The sequence below is a fragment of the Lytechinus pictus genome, chromosome 12, assembly GCF_037042905.1.
Source record: "Lytechinus pictus isolate F3 Inbred chromosome 12, Lp3.0, whole genome shotgun sequence".
NCBI classification, from domain to species: domain Eukaryota; kingdom Metazoa; phylum Echinodermata; class Echinoidea; order Temnopleuroida; family Toxopneustidae; genus Lytechinus; species Lytechinus pictus.
Window position 1 is genome coordinate 19,045,923 of NC_087256.1, and position 19,702 is coordinate 19,065,624.

The window sequence follows — 19,702 nt, forward strand, 5'->3', positions numbered from 1 at the left end:
AAGCCCTCTTCATCTTTAAAGCTTTTGTAAAGAACGAAATGAACACTAGGAACAGACAATTGAAAGAAACACAAACTTTAGTGATAGATTTTATGATCAATTTTCATTACTGATTGTATATTGTAGGAAATGCAATCAATCATAGTTGTGCGATCATGGCTAAGCCTTGTACAAGGGGGACCATATCAAGTAGTGCATTCAGTATAGAAACCCTCTACTTTAACTTCTTCAACATATTGTGACATTTTTACTGAATTATAATTCACATTTTAAAATTTCTTTTCAGCTATTCATCAAGCAACTATCGCAGTCAAGACAAACCTGCGCCTGGGCCTACGCGTCCTGCACCAGGTCCTACACGCCCTGCACCTGGCGCTACACGCCCTGCCCCTGTGAAACCTACGATACACCACACACATCTACACGACTCATCCAATGTCTTTAAATTCCCTCCTTCAAGTGCATCTTCAGCTGCTATCACACCCGCACGACCAGCACCGGTACCGACAAGAACTCATGCAACACCTATAGTCCACCGGCCTGCACCGACAGTAGCGCCAGCTAAAAAACCAACTGCAAGTATAGCACCGTTGAAAGCAGTGCCCGCACCAAAACCAGCAAAGCCTCCTGTACCGTTAAACAAGCCTCCTAGCCCAGCTAAGAGTGCTCCTCAGGTATCGGCGCCAGCTCCAAAAGCCATCAGAGTACCACCCAAACCTCCCTCTGTACCATCTAGTGCCAAACCACAATTCAGGTTACCACCTCCTATAGAATCTAACACCGAGAAACCTACTGCACCGCCAGGACTACCCACAAAACCTGCCCTCAAGCCAACGGTGCCAAAGGTACCCCTAAGACCAACCCCTGTTACGAGGCCAAAACCAAACGTGAATCGAAACAATTCCACAGAACTTGACGAAAGCTCGAACTTTTCACCGACGAGTAAAGTCTCGGAACCCCCCGCAAGAGAGAAGTCGGTGCCAGTGCCAGATAAACCCCTTGTAGCTCTTAAACCAGTACCACCCAAAAAGCCAGCTGTACCAAACAAACCAAGTGTACCATCCAGGCCACCTGCTCTTAAACCACCTGTCAAGAAGGACCCTGTTGTATGACGATAGCATCTCAATGATGTAGGCTTTTATTAATTAATGAACACTTTATCATCGGTACTTTAGGTCTTTTCTATGATTCCAGTGTATTTAAGACGAATATTGTATGTTTTTCTCGGTTGTAAGATATTACTGCCTGTGTTGCGCAGAATGTCATTTCCATTATGGCAGAAATCTTTACAAACCTTTAGAGTATTGATTGAAAATAAATCAATACAAATTTTTGTGTGTGCAATAGATATTTGTCACCAAATGCCAGATAACAATGTTAAACATCATTAATAAAATATTGAAATTTACCTGCTTGGTTATATTCCATACCATAAAGCCTTTGATTTCTGCCATAATGGAATTGTCAAGATAACTCTGTTCTTTCATGTATGTGTATTTATGAAAAAAATCATGTTTTTCTGGTTTGTAAACCACTGTAAGTCGACATTTTGCAATGATTAAAGCATCTGCCTAAATGTTTCATGCTAGTTAGTTATCAAACCTTGTCTGATATTTTTGAAAATTCAAAAATATATTATTATATTTAATTATATTCCTTTTTATGTTAATAATTGTGATGATAAATATAACAGCTTGGTATATTACCTGGTGCAAAGTCGTCATTAAGAAAACAGAAAATTGCCCAATATCCCTTTTTCACTTTCACTTCATATTCTGGTTGGTTTTAAAATCATGCGGGACTTTCCAAGGGACTTCTCTAAACATTCCCAAGAGGAAGAAATTACAGAATTCAGTAATCTGTTGATTTAATTAAGTAAAATTGTACATTTCACCCATTTTTGGTATATTACAGGGTATTCACAGTGAAGCGCACATCTCAACTTTTCCACCTCTCACATCTATTTTGTCCAAATTAAAATTCAATATTCGATGGAAAATTTCTGCGTGTGAAAAAAAAATAGGAAACCGAATACATGAAAATGTCAATGTGGTACATGCGCAGCAAAATCTGTGAAACGAACAAGGTATGTAAATATAGTTATATTTAATTTATCTTAAATAAAAAAATGCTGTGATTTGATTATTTTTTTAATGATTTGAAAACAACAGCAACCTTATTAAGTCCAATGCTCATCTTTATAACTGTAAGTTTACAAATTACTCTTTACACACTACTGGTGACCCTTCCTTGTTATTAATGATTCATCTCTACGTAGCCAACTTAACACTTAAGAACATGTTCCAGTTGTCCGTGAAGTTGTGCATAACTTTACGAGCAGCTTTATGAAACTCCACCCAGGTTGTATCATGCTGAAGCATGTTATCTATCTAAGAGACTTTTACATAAAGAGATGCAATTGATATTTATGATTGATTGTAACTATTTGTGCATGATTTGCCATTGACATACAATCATGCTTGATTGAATCATTGATTGCATCTTTTGATATCACAGGGCCTAGCTGGTATTTGTGTGTGAGTAATGAATAACGGTAATATCTTGTGCTGAAACAATGTAAGACATTGAGGCTTTTGAATTAAATAGAACTGGAAAAACTGCCCTAAAATGCATTCAATAAACCAATTCTACAAACATAGCAAATTTTGGCTGCTGAGCTCAAAAAGTCATCTTGGAAAACAAAATCTTTGTCTGCTTTTGTGGTATTCTGTTGCCATGGCTTATCTTTAGAATGTTGTTCGTCCCTTTGCTGAAGTTTTGGAGGGGTGTATGAATACCTTGATTTAATGATATTTTGTTTTTCTGGGGTTAGGTTTGGGGATTGATAGGATTTTCTTTTCATGTAGAATGCAATTTAGTAAAATTGGGTGCCAAAAGTGGAGGAGACTTTTGGGCATTATGACAAATAAAAAATGGTCACTAATAATTTTCATCTTGTTTCATTGACCTAGTTAATGTTTTTAAAATATGCTTGAAACAATTTTGAGAATGATGAATGTATTTAAAAGTTAATACCACATATTAATACCACTGTCATCAGATTCAATCAGACTTGCCCATTCATCTAATACGCACATTTTCCACTCCCCGAGGAAGTTTTGAGGGTTTTTTTCAGATTTGAAGATTTATTTCATTTGTATTACCATTTTTATTATGTACACTGTACAGTATATGCTTAATATCTGTTGAGTAATGTTATATTTTATATACATTTTGTTCATTCCGTTTTTTGCTGCTTTTCTTGTTATTTTCAGTATCCTTGCTGGACAGGGTATATTTGTCTTCATTTTAGAAATGAAAACTGGCTTCATTTCTAGTAGGCCTCTACATCTCAGATATTTTTTTTTCCAACTCAAAATGTATTTATAGTAAAATATAGATTTGTTTTCAATATTCATAGATATGATTCATCTAATGTGCTATGCTTACCACATGAACTTAGAAATATCCAGTCACCTATTTTTAATCAGTTTATTCACTTTTTTGTAATTTCCATATAAATCTTTTTGGTGGTATTAAGCATCTCTGCCAGATTGAACCCCTGTGTATTACTCACTAACTTACAAATTAAGATACTGGAAAAACTTTAAAATGTTTAACTTTATACTATCAGCTCCATGAATCATATTATTTATACAAGACATTATGTTGTAAGTAAGATATGTTCTTTAAAGTTATGTTTGTAACCCTTTGTTAACCGATTGTACTTTGGCCTTAGAGGTCTTGAAATGATAAGCCCAAGGATATCCTTGATCATTATTAAAAGTAAGAGACAAACAAAATTATGTAAATAACATATACAAAGTCTTTGTATTTGTTCTCTACCCTTTGTTAAGATATTAGACCAAGGTTTGAACGTTTTCATTCTTGAGAACTGGGCTAATTTAAAGAACTCAGTCATCCCAATATTGTTCCATTATTTATGTATTTCATGTATATGTCTTTGTTCTGTTCATAACAGAAGGTACTATAGGAATGAAAGATGCATTTATACAAAAAAATCTGAACAGTTCCTTCGAAACATGTCACTAAATTTCTGGAATATATTTCAGTGATGACTAATTTTTTACAATTAATGAATTTCACTCGCTCGAGATTTAACAAGTCTGTGGAGTTTCTGCAGATTTACTGTTGCTCTGTAAAAGCTATCAGAAAATTTTGTTGAGATATCTGAAATGTAATATGTTGTGTCGAGAAACCATAGTGAATATGTATGGTTCGTAATGTGATAATATGAACATCTCATTGATAAATTGTTGCAATTATGTGATGGGAAGTGGAGAATAAAGCATTTTATATTTAACAAAATTACGGAAAGTGGTTTATCTTGGTTATAGTTTTTGGAGCCGTATCTCTGTGAGGTCACTGGTTACCATGGAGTATTATTTTGAGTGGAGAGAGATGAACAGAAAGAAAAGGTAAACAAAATTAGATGAAAAGAGTGATATATATGAGAAAGAGGAAGGAGGGATATCAAACAAGAAAGTGGAGAAAAATGGGAAGTTATGAAATAGAGCCAAAAATAAGGGGGGGGGAAGGAAGAGGGAGAGAGGGCAAAGGGGTGGAAGAAGGATAGAGTGAGGATTAGAGGACATAATATAAAAATGTCCCCATCTATTGCCTCATTTAAACGAAAGTATAAAATGCATCTCATGAAGGAATCTTAAGTACTTTATAATTTACTCATCACAATCCAGACATAAATGTACCCCCCCCCCCCTCTGCTGGCTCCCCCATATTCTTGGTATTTGTATTCATATGTTTTCTTTTGTAAATATTTGATTGCATTTGAATGTTTTTTTACCAGAAATGGAAATAAATGAAATGAATGAAATGAAATGAAATAAAGGGTGTGAAAGTGGCAGGGAGAAAAGGCAATGTGGAAAGAGAAAGAGAGAGTGAATATCTGATATGGAGGCCTATGTAGAAAGCACCGGATGATTGATCTTTTATAAGTGGCACTTTCATCATCAAAATGACTTTACATGCAACGGCATTACCAGGACCAAGTAATACAGACAGATCAATACTGAAACTTGACCTCACCCAGTGGCGTACCTAGGATTTTCCACAGGGGGGGGGGGGGGCAAATTCGTCCGCCAAAAAATTTGGCAAACAAAAACAAAAAAGTCTTCAACCACAAATAAAGGATTTCGTACCAGAAAAAGATTTGACAAGCACAAAAAAAAAGGTCTTCAACCACAAATTAAGGATTTCGTACCAGAAAAAAATTTGGGAAAAAAAAGGTCTTCAAGACTCGTCAGGGGGGGGGGGGACAGGGATATGTCCCCTGCATGGGTTGTGACTCGTCAGGGGGGCAGTCTGCCCCCCGTAGGTACGCTAGTGACCTCACCCCATTATCTTACCCCTATATATAATATACCTACCATCCTATTAAAAGATGACACTCGTGCTACTCACTTCTTAGTCTGGATATCCGATTATGTGTCCAGGGGTCAAGGCCATATTAATTTGTTTATGGTGACTCACCGTCACCGATCAATCCAAAATCTATTTGACAAAGAACTAACAAGTTTTGTTACAGATACTTCACGTCCCTGTGCCAACAATGCCGTGTCAACAGTAGGGATATGAAGAAGCAATAAAGGGATACAGGCTATAGGCTACCAAAATAATTCCACGCATGCTTCTTTCTGTAAGACCCATGGCTCCAACCAGTTAATCGAAAATTAAACGATAGGCTAATTTGCATTTTCATTTATTAAAACTATAGGTCGGGCAACTCACAAACACTTATGTTGCCAAGAACAGTCATTCGATCATGAAAGTTCATCTGTGTTGGTAAAAGATAACGATATTGTTGAACTTTGGTTCACAACACAAAAAACAGAAAATAACGAAGAGTTACCTCGAAATTTTCGGCTGCTAACTGCAACCTTCATCAGCGATGTGACCCGATTTGACCTTAGTGACGTAATGGTCGATGGTCGGGTCGTAGACATTCGGAAGCTTGTATCGCCCCCGTCTCTGTTGAGAGAAGGTCTGAACTCCCGGATGTCATTGTTGTCATTGTTTAAAAAAAAAGGGAGATTCAAGATGAAATATTTATCTTCAACAAGAGCAAAAACTCGACACAGGGTACTGGCATTGTGAGCCTAGGAAATAACATCGGTTGGAAGAGAGAGAGAGAGGGGGGGGGTATTGCTACGCAAGCAAACTAAAAAAGGTGAATGTCGAAACTTAAAGTGAAAACAACAAAATATTGAGTCTCATCTGATAGTATGGCTGATCTGGAAGAGAGTGACGCCTTCGTTCCCCAAATTTGTATTTACAAGTAGGTCTTATTGTTATACTGCCTGTTAATTTTGCTATCACATATTAGTAAAAAGTAAAAAAAAAGATGAGTTTCTGATCAGCACCATCAATGTAGATGCATCTCACTTTAAGCTAACCACCGTCTATTTGACAGCCCGATCTATCATTACTTTTTTCTACTATGCATAGCGCCACCTGTGTAAATTCCCATGAAAGGGGCGTGGTCATTTTCGCTGATAATTCAATGCATTGAGGTCATTTCCGCGAACGATAGCCAGGCAATGGGTATCGTGTCGTCTGCAAATCAGAGATGTTAATGAATGCACTGACGTAGCTAGCAGACGACTTTTAGCCATCAGCGCAAAGACCGGTTGAACGAGAGAGACACAAGCGAGCATCACTTCTACATTGCATGACCGCATTATGAGCAACGTACGACTGTAAAAATGGCGGCATCACTTTCACAGCTCTCTGTTCTCAGTCAAATCAGTGAAGAATTCCTTCTTTGTCAAGTTTGTTTCGAACGATTTAGCAAACCGAAAGTCTTGCCCTGTCTTCATAGCTTTTGTGAAGCATGTTTATTGAGATACGCTCCAGATGGAAGTCACACAATCAGATGTCCTCTATGCCGGCAGGAATCGGAACTCCCTGAAAATGGCGTCTCCGGGCTGGCTGATAATTTCTTCATACTGAATCTATCGGATGTATTTACACCGCGCAAGGATGAAGGGCCGAGGAGGAAAGCTGTTTGCACCATATGCGTCGGTCAAAACCCTGCTGAAGCTCACTACAGATGCTTGGAATGTGTCGACTTTTTATGTGATGATTGTGCACCATCTCACGATCACCGAATCGCCCGTTTCACTCGAAAGCATCACATCATATCCGTTCCCGCTTCTGAGAATAAAAAGCTTCTCAAACGCGAGATCATCTGCTCGAAGCATCAGTCCGAAGCGGTCCGGTTCTACTGCGAATCCTGCACCGTTCCCATCTGCCGAGAATGTATACTAATCGAACATAAGGATCACTCCCATACATTTCTTCAAGATGAGGTGACCCGACATAAAAACACCATCGATAGTCTGATGAAGAATGTTCGAGATCGAATCGCAACGTTCGAGGAGGCTCTTCGGGGAGTGGATGAAGTGGAGGCTCAGCTTGAGGCAAATCGTGGTCAGGCTGAGTATGTCATAGAGAGGACTCTCCAAGATATCATGTCGCTGTTACGTAAGCAACAGCAGGAACTAGGACACAGGTTAGCAAGAATTTGTCAAGGTAGAAAGCAGCAGCTAGTCGCCCACCGCAGGAGTTTACAATCTGGACTAGATAACCTTCTTAGTGGGTTTGACTTCACCGAGAAGGCTCTTGGACATGGATCCGAGTTGGACATTCTGTCGATCAAGGATCAGGTTATTGAAAGATTACAAGGACTAGCCGTGGTTTCTCCTCAACAAGACTTTACAATGGAGCAATTGAGTAACCTGTATTTTGAGGCAAAGGAAAGTGCCGTTGACCACTCCCTCCCCCAGCTAGGTGAAATCAAATGTGGTGATAAGACTTTCAGTGAACTCTCCCAGGCCACTGATACCAGATCTATATGTTCCATCGATTCAGCTGAACTTGACGACAGTTCTTTATCTGAATGTGCTCCCAAATCACCAAAGAGAACTGCTAAAGAGTCCGTGCTGAAGAAACCCCAGATATTATTCCACCTGAAAGATGAAACAGACGAAGCTGGAGAGTTCGACTGGCCAAGTGGTGTTGCTTCTACTGCTGATGGTGAGTACACAGCCATAGTGGATCGCGACAATGACCGTATCCAAGTTTACAATCACAAGGGAAGGTTTGAGTGTAAGTTCGGCTCGAGAGGGCGCCAGCCATGTCAGTTTGAGCTTCCTTTGGACATTGCCATTACAGCAGGTGATGACCCATGTGTGTATGTAACCGATGAATACAACCACCGTGTCCAGAAGCTGACCTTGTATGGCCAGTACATCCTCCACTTCGGTGACAACGGCCTCTTTAAGCAGCCATATGGAATAGCTCTCGCCGAAGATGGGCGCGTGGTGGTCACTGACATTGGGAAACACCGCATCACCATCCACGATCCTGACGGAAATCTCATCAGTTCCTTTGGTTCTCGTGGTGACGCCGACAACCAGTTTAACGAACCTCGCTACGTCGCCATCAGCAACAACCGTATCATTGTTTCCGACCATTGCAACCACTGCATCAAGATCTTCGACTTCAAAGGCACCCACCTACACACCTTTGGATCATGTGGCTCTGGTAATGGACAATTCATCGGTCCCACTGGAGTCTGTACCGACCAAGAAGGTAACATTCTGGTGGCTGATTGTGCCGACAGGCTACAGTTGTTCTCTCCTGAAGGAATGTTTATCCGTCATCTTCTGAATGAGTCTGATGGTCTAAGTGGGCCTCTTGGTATGGCTATGGCATCAAGTGGAGAGCTTGTAATCACTAATCTTGGTACTCACTGTGTTAACATGTTTAGGTATTCAAGCTGGGTTTGAAGTAAACATTCCCATGATTATCTATCACAAAAACGCACTTAACATGCTTAATCATTAGTCTCAGTAAGAAAACAAATATATACACCATATGTGACTGGTAAGAATTTATGCCACTGCTGTTTGCCACCAGATGTAATGCAGCAAAATATAATAACTCCACGTTCATACCTAAAAAAGTTTGACATTGTGCATGAGCATATTGAGGAAATTGAGGTAATGATCACCATTTTTTAGAAACAGAATTATTTTGGAAGGAAAAAAGCAGACATAAAATTTCGCAACTTTTTAATCAAAGGGGACGCAAATTACCGGTACAATAAAATATCACAGAGTCAGTAAATTGGGGCACAAAGAGATGTTAGAGAAAACAATTAGAAAAATAATGAACATTATAAGGATTACATTGAAGTTTTGATGCGAAATCCAAATGAATGTACGATATGTCAACCTGACACCATATCAACATTATGGGTGCTTTGTTCACGATAACCGCTTTGCAAGCTGGTTAAAAAATAGGAACAGAGGTACTTGTAAATTAATTAAACAAATATGAAATATTTGTTACTTTAATTTTTATTTGGCAGATATATTATAAATGAATTATTTTTTCAAAGCTTTTATAAAATCGAAGTTTGTTTAACAAATATTTTTTTCTTAGAATATCAATGTTCAATTATTTATTAGTTTTCATATTTACGCAACCAAAATACATTTTATTTACTTATGTCGTTTTTAAAATCAATTTTACTGTTGTATTCACGCGGCTGCGTGGATTTTTTTGTTATATACTGTTGTTCTCTCTCTCTCTCTCTCTCTCTCTCTCTCTCATATATATATATATATATATATATATATATATATAAAACTCTCCCTCTCTCTTTCTTGATGGTGATACGTCTATCTTGTCATGGGTCACCTTGACTACAATTAAGCAAACTTTAAGATACCAACTAAATTTAGACTATATGAACAGATTAACGCAAGTAAATTATGATAATCCAAATAAAGACCCAAACATTGTATGGAATAAATTGAATATGCGTCATTATTAGGATAATATCGACATTTGGTGTTGGATCTGTAGTTTCGCGATTTTTGCAGAGAATATTATTATCTGATATTACGAGGTTAACCACGGCTGTTTGGGGGATTAAGTGATTGAAAGATCATTCCCTGGGATTCCTTTGTGAAAAATCAATAATACTCTGCGCATTATTAAGAAAGGAAAACGAGTTTATGTATTTCTTCTTTTTTTAATCATTCAGGAAATTATAATGAGAAAGTAAGATGGAAGGTTTAAGGTTCACTGAAATGTCATTTTGTAAAAAATGAAAAATAAATAACTACTAAATCTGGTTATAATTATGATACCCCAGGTCATTATAAAAAAAACATATTATACAGGCACATTACATCGACGACTCCTTTACGCCAATAAATATGGAAATTATTTGAATACAAACACTCATCGGTGTAGAATACATCGCTGGTTTACAAAATGACTAATTTGTATGTGACTAATAATAATGACCTTGCTTCAACGGCATGTATTGCAAAATAACAATTTAACATAATATTGTCCTTTTGTGTGCCATTATAAGAGATATATCTATGTCCTCGTACTTCTTGCAGGGCAATTCACACTACTGCTTTTAATAGTGGCAATCAAAAGTCCATGTCACACAGTTTGCTTTTATTTTGCGTTATACACATACTCTATACAGCTGCATAAAAGAACTAAATATATCACCGTGTGAACACGCCTTGTACATCAGTGTCAAAGTCAATACGTTATGACTGGATGCTTTATTTACAGTACACGGTCAAAAAGAATGAATTATTGAATGGAAATTTTCCGTGATATTATTCATTCCATGCTGATCTCATCTCGGGCAAACATTCGTCATATTCATGTTTACAGGATTGTATTTTGGGGCATGTGGAGATTACATTTATGAATGAGAGGAAGCTATTCATTATGTTATAAGCTGTTAGTCAAAGACAGGTCATTTTCATTTCAAACGCCTTTATGCTTTGCTGGAAGCCATGCATGACAATTGTAATGTATTTGCTTTCACGATATTGTTCTTTCGAGCGCAAATTATAAAGTGTAGAAATTCTTCTTGCTGCCTAAAATAAAAAGTAGACTCGGTGTGAACATTGTAACAACATAAAACTTGGATTATTTGGACACTCTAAAAAATATTGGGTACAAGTGTGTTTCCAACCAACATTGGGCATTTCTTTTGGGCATTTTTATCTATCCAGCGTGATGGAAATTTTGCCCATTGTAAAGTAATTTCTGCTTGTTTTTTAACCTTACTGGACAATATGCTTCCCGCATTGAGTAAAATACTGCCCCCAAACTGGTTGGACAGGACACATAATTACCTTCTATTCGTGGTGGTAAAATTATTACCCAATATTTTTTTACAGTGGATTTGAAAGCCGTCCACGTTTCATTTTGAAAGATTTTTTCGATTGCAATAAAATTGTGAAAAAGGTTATTGCAAGTATTGAAAATAATAGTCATCAGGTTGTTCGTTTTATTTGTTTTATATCTACAACGAAGTTATAACTTAATCATTGTGGTTTAAACCTGACTTTTTTGTTTGTTTTCAGTCGAGGTGAAGCAAGTACGAGTGCGTAACAGAGTGATTAGTCATATTCATTTAACATGTTTAATAGAAATGCATAAAAAGACCATTATGTTAGGGGATGCATGAAATAAACAGCAAATTGGAAAGGTAATATTCACAGTAGCTTTAGGTAGATCAAGGAGTGATAATTGAAACCATGTGGTATAATCCTTCTTAATATTCTTATCTTCGGAACACATAATCTCTCAATACTGCAATGCGACTCGATATGAATATAGAAATCCTCATTGCAATCACATTTTGAAGAGATAATGTTGTTTCGGATTTAGGTAACAGATATTTAATATTGCAGCATGACTTAATGACTTTACCTTAAACCTAATTGACAAGGTCTTATAAAATTGGGAAAATAGCTGTGGCTCACTTATGACTTGAAATATATCTTGATTTTGTTTACTTTATTTTTGCTTACAGTCAAATTTTGCAGTGCTTGTATACCCACTCGTAGGATTTGTTTAATTTTAACGTCATTTTCATTACGTCACATGTTAAGAAGGAAATATGAATACAGATAAAACAAAGCAGATCATGAAGATTATAAATTTTCATAAGAGTGTGATAAACTATAAAAATAATTATGTTTGTTCTGCATTTTAATCATCAACGTTGCAAAGAGAAATTTGTTCCTTCATTAATGAACCCGCGTCATCTTAACAATAGGAATGAGAAAATGTTTGCCACTGTTTGGTTTCATTATTTATTCTGCATTCATATACTATATTGTTTCCTATTTGATCCGAGGAATGCTCCAGCGCTTTTCCAAAATATTTTTCGCATGACTTTTGTTTTGTGTCTGATTTGTAGACCCAACATATTGAGTTAGATTTCTGCCCGCGAAAACAGTCAACAATTTGCAAGGTAACAAACGGTAAAAACAATCAGCGCGAGGGCGTTTTACAAGTACGATAGGAATTTCATTATTTACATCCAAAACCTGAAATACCATATACATGCAAATACAATTATCCACAAGAATGCCCATTGGGTGTTGGTGAAACCGGAGACCATATCCTTCGGTTTATTAATTTCATTTAGAGGTTTGGGATATTAAATTTGCGGATTTGGATTATAGTGCAGTAGCCACAGTATGCATCGAGCTGATAGCAGATTAGTTTATCGATCGAAATAGACTTTGGCGCCGGTTAACAGTCGACAAGCATGTACTTTCATTGACCTGGTAGAGGCATGCGGGATTCTTCGTCAACCTTTGCACTGAAACCAGTTTTAAAACATACTTTATACATAAGAATATAATATTCTGTATTGTAAACAGAGGGAAAGTGCCTGTTTGACTTTGGGCATTTGTACATTTTTTTTGTCTCTTGTGATAAAGAAATGCACAGGAACGTAGTCTTTGCACCACACTCTTATCAGGACGCATAATCTCATTGCACCTATTGTGCGCTATATTATTGATGCTGATGTCAAGACCTGAATCGCTACCCCCCCCCCTCCCGCCATCCATGCTTGGGGCATACTTTATATAAATATATATATATATTTATATGGACATGGGGCACACATATTACCCCAATTAGGATAATAACAACTCCCAACCAATCTTGTTACTCCCAAAGTCATATCCATAAGGGAATCGTATTACCCCTATGCTGATACCGGTAATTTGATACACCTCAGTTGATACATTCCAACCCCTTATGATGTGGTATGCCTTTATTTACCCCATCATCTCCTGGTATGCGCAATACACACCCCTACTAGTTCTAGGAAGATATAAGGTCCCAAGGTGTAAGGTGCGGTATTAGGAGCGTCCATTTGGCGTTTTACTACGTACATCCTAATGCAAATGTACGGTCACTCGGCGATGATGATGGCGCCATTATGTATGCGTGCATGGAAGATGCGTGGATCGCATCACTGACTGTTACTTCATACAGAATCCGTAATGTATGGAGCTCAATGCTTGGTAATGCTTTATCGCCGGGGTCGTTCATTAGGGTGTTTTTACAGCCACGCATGATACATTATAGTAGTCCTTGCTTGTAAAAATGTTAATATAACTCCCGGATCTGTCTCTATAAACTGACGTGATTATATAAGACAGTAAATATCACAAAGCATGCGGCAAGTGATTATGATTTAAGGATGGATGTTTTTATTTCTTCATCAACGTGTTACATTCCACATTTATTTATCTTATTTTGTTGTAAATTATTTCCGTTCTCTTCCACTATAGATTCAGTAAACTGTTCGTTTATCACTAAGGTGTACTGAGTAAACATAGAACTTCTTCGAAATTTTGTTATTTCTAATACCTTGGAAGAATATTTACAAATAAATTGAGATCATATTGGTTGCCTTCATAGATGAATTAACAGATACAATATTGAGTATTAAATAGATTTGAATCGATATAGAAATAGTACTGATATTTACTCAAATGAATTATTTAAAATTATGTAAATATATTCAAAGTACGTGTAAATTAGCATGAAAATGTTAATAAAAATTATGTTTAATATGAAATTATAAAGGCTGCATATATCAAATCGAGTATGTATATTTCAAAAATCTAGATAGAATTAATTTGAACACATTATAGCAAATAGAATGCGAAAAGGAATTATCCCGAGTATGTTTTAAAGTTGTTTATCTATGACGAGATGAGGAGATATTTGATTATTGACTAGAGTTTACTGGGAATGGATTGTAAATTAAACTGGAATGTATAAAGAGTATGGCATGATCATCAGAAAATATTATATTTTTATAGTCGATGTACATAAATCAGGAGTAAATGATTTTAAATTGCACGTAAAATATTGTCTTATAGAGTCAATGTATGTTGTGTGTACTGTGCCGCTATAAGCTTTACCAAACGACTGTACTGTGAGCCTAGTCTTGAAATTTTATCACACATAGAGATATATATCTATGTTATCAAACGACTGTATTGTGAACCTAGTCTTGGTAATAAAAAAATCTATATGGCCTATAGGTAACAGTAAAAATAGTTATTAGATGTGCTGTGGTAAGATGGTCCCAAAAAAATAAAACAGTGAAAAAAGTGCTAATATTTATAACCAAATTATTTGTTCATGACAAATTGTTGATTTATAATTGTTATATTTTCATAATAATACAAACTGGGAAATACACTGGTTTCTTTTCAATATTGATTGATTACAAAACAAGGCAAACTTTTGTTTTTAAAGGAAATCAATATCAGCTACTCAGACATTCATTATTTATTGATAGCTTTCCAATTTCATGATATGATAATACAGCCTGGAACAAAAATAGAAAAATCCACATCGTAAATTGTTACATTGCATTACATTCATTCAAACGCCTTGTATTCGAAGGAAATGTTTTGCATATCAAACTGGAAGCTAATTCAAGAGTTTGGACAAACAAAAACAGCACCGATAGCTGGAAAAAAATAAATATTTTTCCCCAAAAGACAACTATTCAAAACGTATCTTTTCTGTTTATGGGAAATGTGTCATTGTTTACCGTGAAATAACTTTGTAATTGTTCTCAAAATAGGAAAATGTGTCTGGCTTCGAGATTTAAATGTTTTAGAGTTGGGTAAGCGACATCCCATGAGATGTTTGTAATCATAACTTCTATTCCGCGATGAAAAAACTCGAAGAGATAAAAAATAATGTAAATTTTCTCGAGTTATATCGTTTTGTTTGTATTTGGTAATGATCGGCTTATATACCAGCTTGCTTCCTCTCGTCATTATTGTAATTCTGTTCCCCCATAAATATCCCACGATATACACAAATCATTAGCACCCACGTATGTTTTTCATGCGTTCACTGTAAAGACTACGGTGTTAAATACACCAGAAATCTGTGTTCTGAGAGTACCACACCCTTTTGTGTTAAAAATACACCATGTATATGAAATTTGATTATAACACCAAATATTGATATTGAGTGTTATAATGACACCAGTCGGTATTTATAGCACCATTGATTTAACACCAGTATAAAGTCCTCTCTAAACACCGGTGGTGAAGTTAACACCATTATTTTGCAGTGCTTGTGTTAATTCTTTACCTCGGTGTTCCGTTCTTGTTAACATGTCATCAAACGGTGTAGCAATCAGGAGCAAGATGTATCGCAATGATAAGATGTTACTTCAAAAATAAGATGTTAACTTATTAAAAATGAGAACAAATATTTACTATGTATTGCATTTTCAAATTATGTCGTAATGATAATGAAAAGCTAGTTAAAATATTACAGTGAATATTTATAAGCACGCAAATGTCTGATATTATTTAGCTGATATACTCAGTGCAAAATTAAACAAATGATTTGACCCAATATGATAACTTGTGTTTTTGTGGTGTTTTTTTTTATTTGTACAAATCTGTTTTCTGTATTTTATGTGAGAATGTATGAAAGATGCGATGACATAACACTTTATAAGTCAGCAAATGTATATTGGGAAGAAAAATGCAACAACATGATAAATATTTGAATAAACAAAATTTAGATACTATCCCACCTCAATTCCAAAACAAATTAAAACGTATATGATAATCATGATAACGAAATAGATAGATCTATTTGGAAAATTTACTCATACGGCAGTCTGATTATAAGGTACTTTAGAGGATATGAAAATTCCAAAAATAAAATTGCCAAAAGTTAGTACATCGAAAATTTTAAAAAGTTGGTCATATTTTTTCAACAATGGTTTCTACGCTCTAGTAAGTACCAATTTTGCTTTAAATTGTCTTTTTGGCAGTGAAAAAAATAGAGAATAAGTATTAGCGAAAGTCCTTCCATGAAAATACATTAACACTTATTGGTTAAAATAACATATTTATGATGAGCCCGAAACTAAATCGTAATTTTTTTCATACTGAATTAAAAAAAAAAAAATTGTTAATTTTTAAAAATAATTTGTAAGATTTTTACCTTTTTTGTTTTGGGTGTTACGAACCTTCATTAATACGACCATGACGTTTGTTATTTCGACCGATCCCTTTTACGAATTGATGATGCATTATGACAAAAATATGAGATTTTCTATAAGATTTTCAAATTACTTTATTCAGCATACATAAATATTGAATTAGGTAAAATCTCATTCATTTAGAACAGAGCCTGAATGATATATGATAAATTCACGATTTCCATTTCAAAGTATTAAAATTTCCTGTATATAAATTTTATGATAAAGGAACAATTATTCAGTCCGTAGCAATGACGTCATACTCATTTTTTTTCCTTATCAACGAACATAGAAATAGGACATTGAACTGTTAATTAATTAAGCCAACTCATCATGTTTATCCAACGTTAATCAATGCAATATCTATTTCTGATATAATCGCTAATTCTTCGAAAATAAATTGAGTTTGTTGGGTGTTCCTGTTTGGATCTGTTGGATACGGATGTAGATCCGGGTTGAATTGTTTTATTATTCTTGTCTATCACATGTCTATTATGGTTGAGTGAAGATAAATTTATATTTGTGAGTGTGTGTTCGAGGGTGGGGGGGGGGGGGGGGGAGAAGGAGGCTATTGTGGTTTTTCAACCTAAAAATCATAAACAAAAATAATGTGTATTGCACAAATGCGATATTCCCCAAATTTATATCGGAAAATAAAGTGTGATTTACAAAATGTTTACATTTTCAAATACTAATGATCATAATACAATTATGTTCTTAAAGGTGTTTACATTATTGCCATTCGATATGTCACACAAAAAGAGACAAAAAAGACAAATACAAATACAATTATAATGATTGCATATTTGAAATCTACAATAAGACAAACATGAGTTCATTAATGCAATTTTTTCTTTATGTTTATAAATTGAAAAACTATATAAGTAGAAAATAAGATCGAAATAAAACTACAAAATGAGAAATATTATTGATACTATTTTTGGGTCTCATTTTTCTGGACTGTTGCGTGAAAAACAGATTATATTAATAATTAATTAATTATTTCAGCCACCATATGGCACTTACGAACGATTTATTCAACGGAAATAATTTGGAATAAGTTCAGTTGATGCGTTTCTACTGAACTAAAAAAAAATCCAAGTTGAAAATAATTATTATAATATTGACAAAAATGAATTGAATTCTTCCTCTGTATTCAGTGCAGAATTATACAAAAAGCAAGGATCTCATTCTCATTCATATCGTTTCGGTGGCCATGCCGTAAGGGGTCTTTGGTAAAGGTTGATGCTATTTATGGCGTAAGAAAATAGAATAATGTAGCGCGAGCATTGTGGGAAAATCCGTTTGTAAACCCTTCTATTATAATAGACACCACGTAAGAGACGAATCTAAAAGTTGGATATCACCGATCATAATAATAATTACCATTAAAAAATATCACTATTCAGAAACAAAATACCATTCTAATATGGTCCTCTTTGATTTGTTCATACCCAGCGGGAGATAATAAAAAGCCTACTTCTGACGATGCCTTATATTCCTCCCCATGCATCCTCCTACGGAGAGTTACCATGGTAACGGTACAAGACGTACAAGTCGAACGATGCGAGGAGTACAGACGATGATGACGTCATCGCTTGATCGATAGCAGTGAAGATTTGCAGTCGCATAGCGTTGCATTTCAAACGATAGCCAATTCTCTTTCAATACATCTGTGAACATCCATGTTCCATATGTTATTGCCTAATGATTATCATCGTCATTTCCTTTCCAGTGTGAGTATTATTTGATAATTTGTAAACATGTTTTGGTCGATATAGCTCATAAAAAAATGCCAGGGTAAAACATGTTTGAAAATGCAGCGATTATTAGGTTAGTACAATGACCGTCTTTTTGAATCTTATAATTACATTAAACAAGATTTTCAAGAGTTGAATAGCTAGCTGTTGATACTACAATCAAACTCTTATTCACAATGTGTAGGAGACATTTTTTCTCCATTTTATGAAAGCAACATCGATATAAAAGAAACAAGAAATGTATACAATGTTTGTTTTAATTTCATTAAAAAAAATCTTCGAAACTTTGTATGGTACTTGGATATACCATAAAAAGATTAATAATCTCTATTTTTTTTAGATTGCCACAAAAAAATACAAATTATAATATATTAAGAAATTCATCTTTTTCATTCTAATTTGGATAGGTCCAAATTTCAATCTTCTAGATTAACTTCTAATCTAAGGAATATGGAGAGTAACCATTCCATTGCGGAAAATATATAAAGACAAGTTCTGATACAATATTGCTTACAAGTCATCCCAGTAAAATATACGATATGCCATTGACATTGGCATAAAAAACGAGTTGATTTTATTGCTTTTGCGCTCAGTGATAGGCAGGGTATCAAAACAGACGTGTACCGGACAGAATCCATCATAAAATATCAATCAAATTAAAAACGCTACTAAAGCATGACTCTTTTCTGCGCGCATAGAATAATGGAAATGAAGAAATTGAAATCTGAAAAATAGAGTTACAATGGTGTCGTTCCGATTGAAAGGTATTTATGTTCAAAAGTGTTTGCATTTCAATCTATTTCAGTTATAGTTTCATAAATGAAATCTTGATGAAAATGAGAAACGGACCAAAAATGTGGATGGAATACCAAAATAATTATCATATTGTTTAGACTTTTGATTCAATGTTAATCGTTGAAGAAATCGTTAAAATAGTAATTCTTTTTTAACAGAAATTAATCAAAATCAATAGCATAGCTGAGAATCAACTGAAAATTAAGAAATTTCAGGTAAACTAAGTGTAAGAACAAATCAACGGCCGTGTCGAAATATAACCACTTTTTATCGAACTCTGTAGGAATATCTTTATCGAATTGTAGAAACTATATCGATAAAGAATTTTTTTTTAAATCCTCAAATATGATGTAAATTAGAACGTTCAACATTGGATGGTCTCTAATGTATGAAGAAGAATCTTTCCTTGAAACTAAATTTACTGAAACGTGCCAAAAATTTAGTCAACATCAACATTACTACTAAAAATACACCATATTTTCTTGGCCTATTTCTTATTAGTTAAATCACGAGGGAATTAGACCCCACATTTTCAAGGAGTGGAATTAGCTTGTCTAAGAGAGAGAATGAATTAGCTACAGTGTCGGTTTACGCCAGTTTTAATTTACGTTCATCACTGAAGATCAATTTGTCATAATTGGCTAAAATCTGTTCTTCCTGTCGAAGGCTTCTGCGTTCAAAACAATACAAAGTGGTTTGGTTTATGGCCAGGGGCAGG

The 19,702-nt window shown here is 35.2% G+C and overlaps 2 protein-coding genes across 2 annotated transcripts in view; both read left to right on the top strand.

The window, feature by feature from the left end:
* LOC129272516 (disintegrin and metalloproteinase domain-containing protein 12-like) overlaps window positions 1–4,332 on the top strand; it is a 50,634-nt gene extending 46,302 nt beyond the window's left edge. The window contains exon 19 of the mRNA XM_054909651.2: window positions 287–4,332. Within this exon, the coding sequence (XP_054765626.2) occupies window positions 287–1,112 (826 nt within the window). The 3' untranslated portion in view covers window positions 1,113–4,332. The remainder of the gene's footprint in view (window positions 1–286) is intronic.
* Window positions 4,333–6,590: 2,258 nt separating this feature from the next.
* On the top strand, window positions 6,591–15,794 carry LOC129273646 (tripartite motif-containing protein 2-like). The gene has a single exon (XM_064107545.1). The coding sequence runs from the start codon at window positions 6,744–6,746 to the stop codon at window positions 8,829–8,831; it is 2,088 nt and encodes a 695-aa protein (XP_063963615.1). The 5' UTR covers window positions 6,591–6,743; the 3' UTR covers window positions 8,832–15,794.
* The last annotated feature ends 3,908 nt before the right edge of the window (window positions 15,795–19,702 follow it).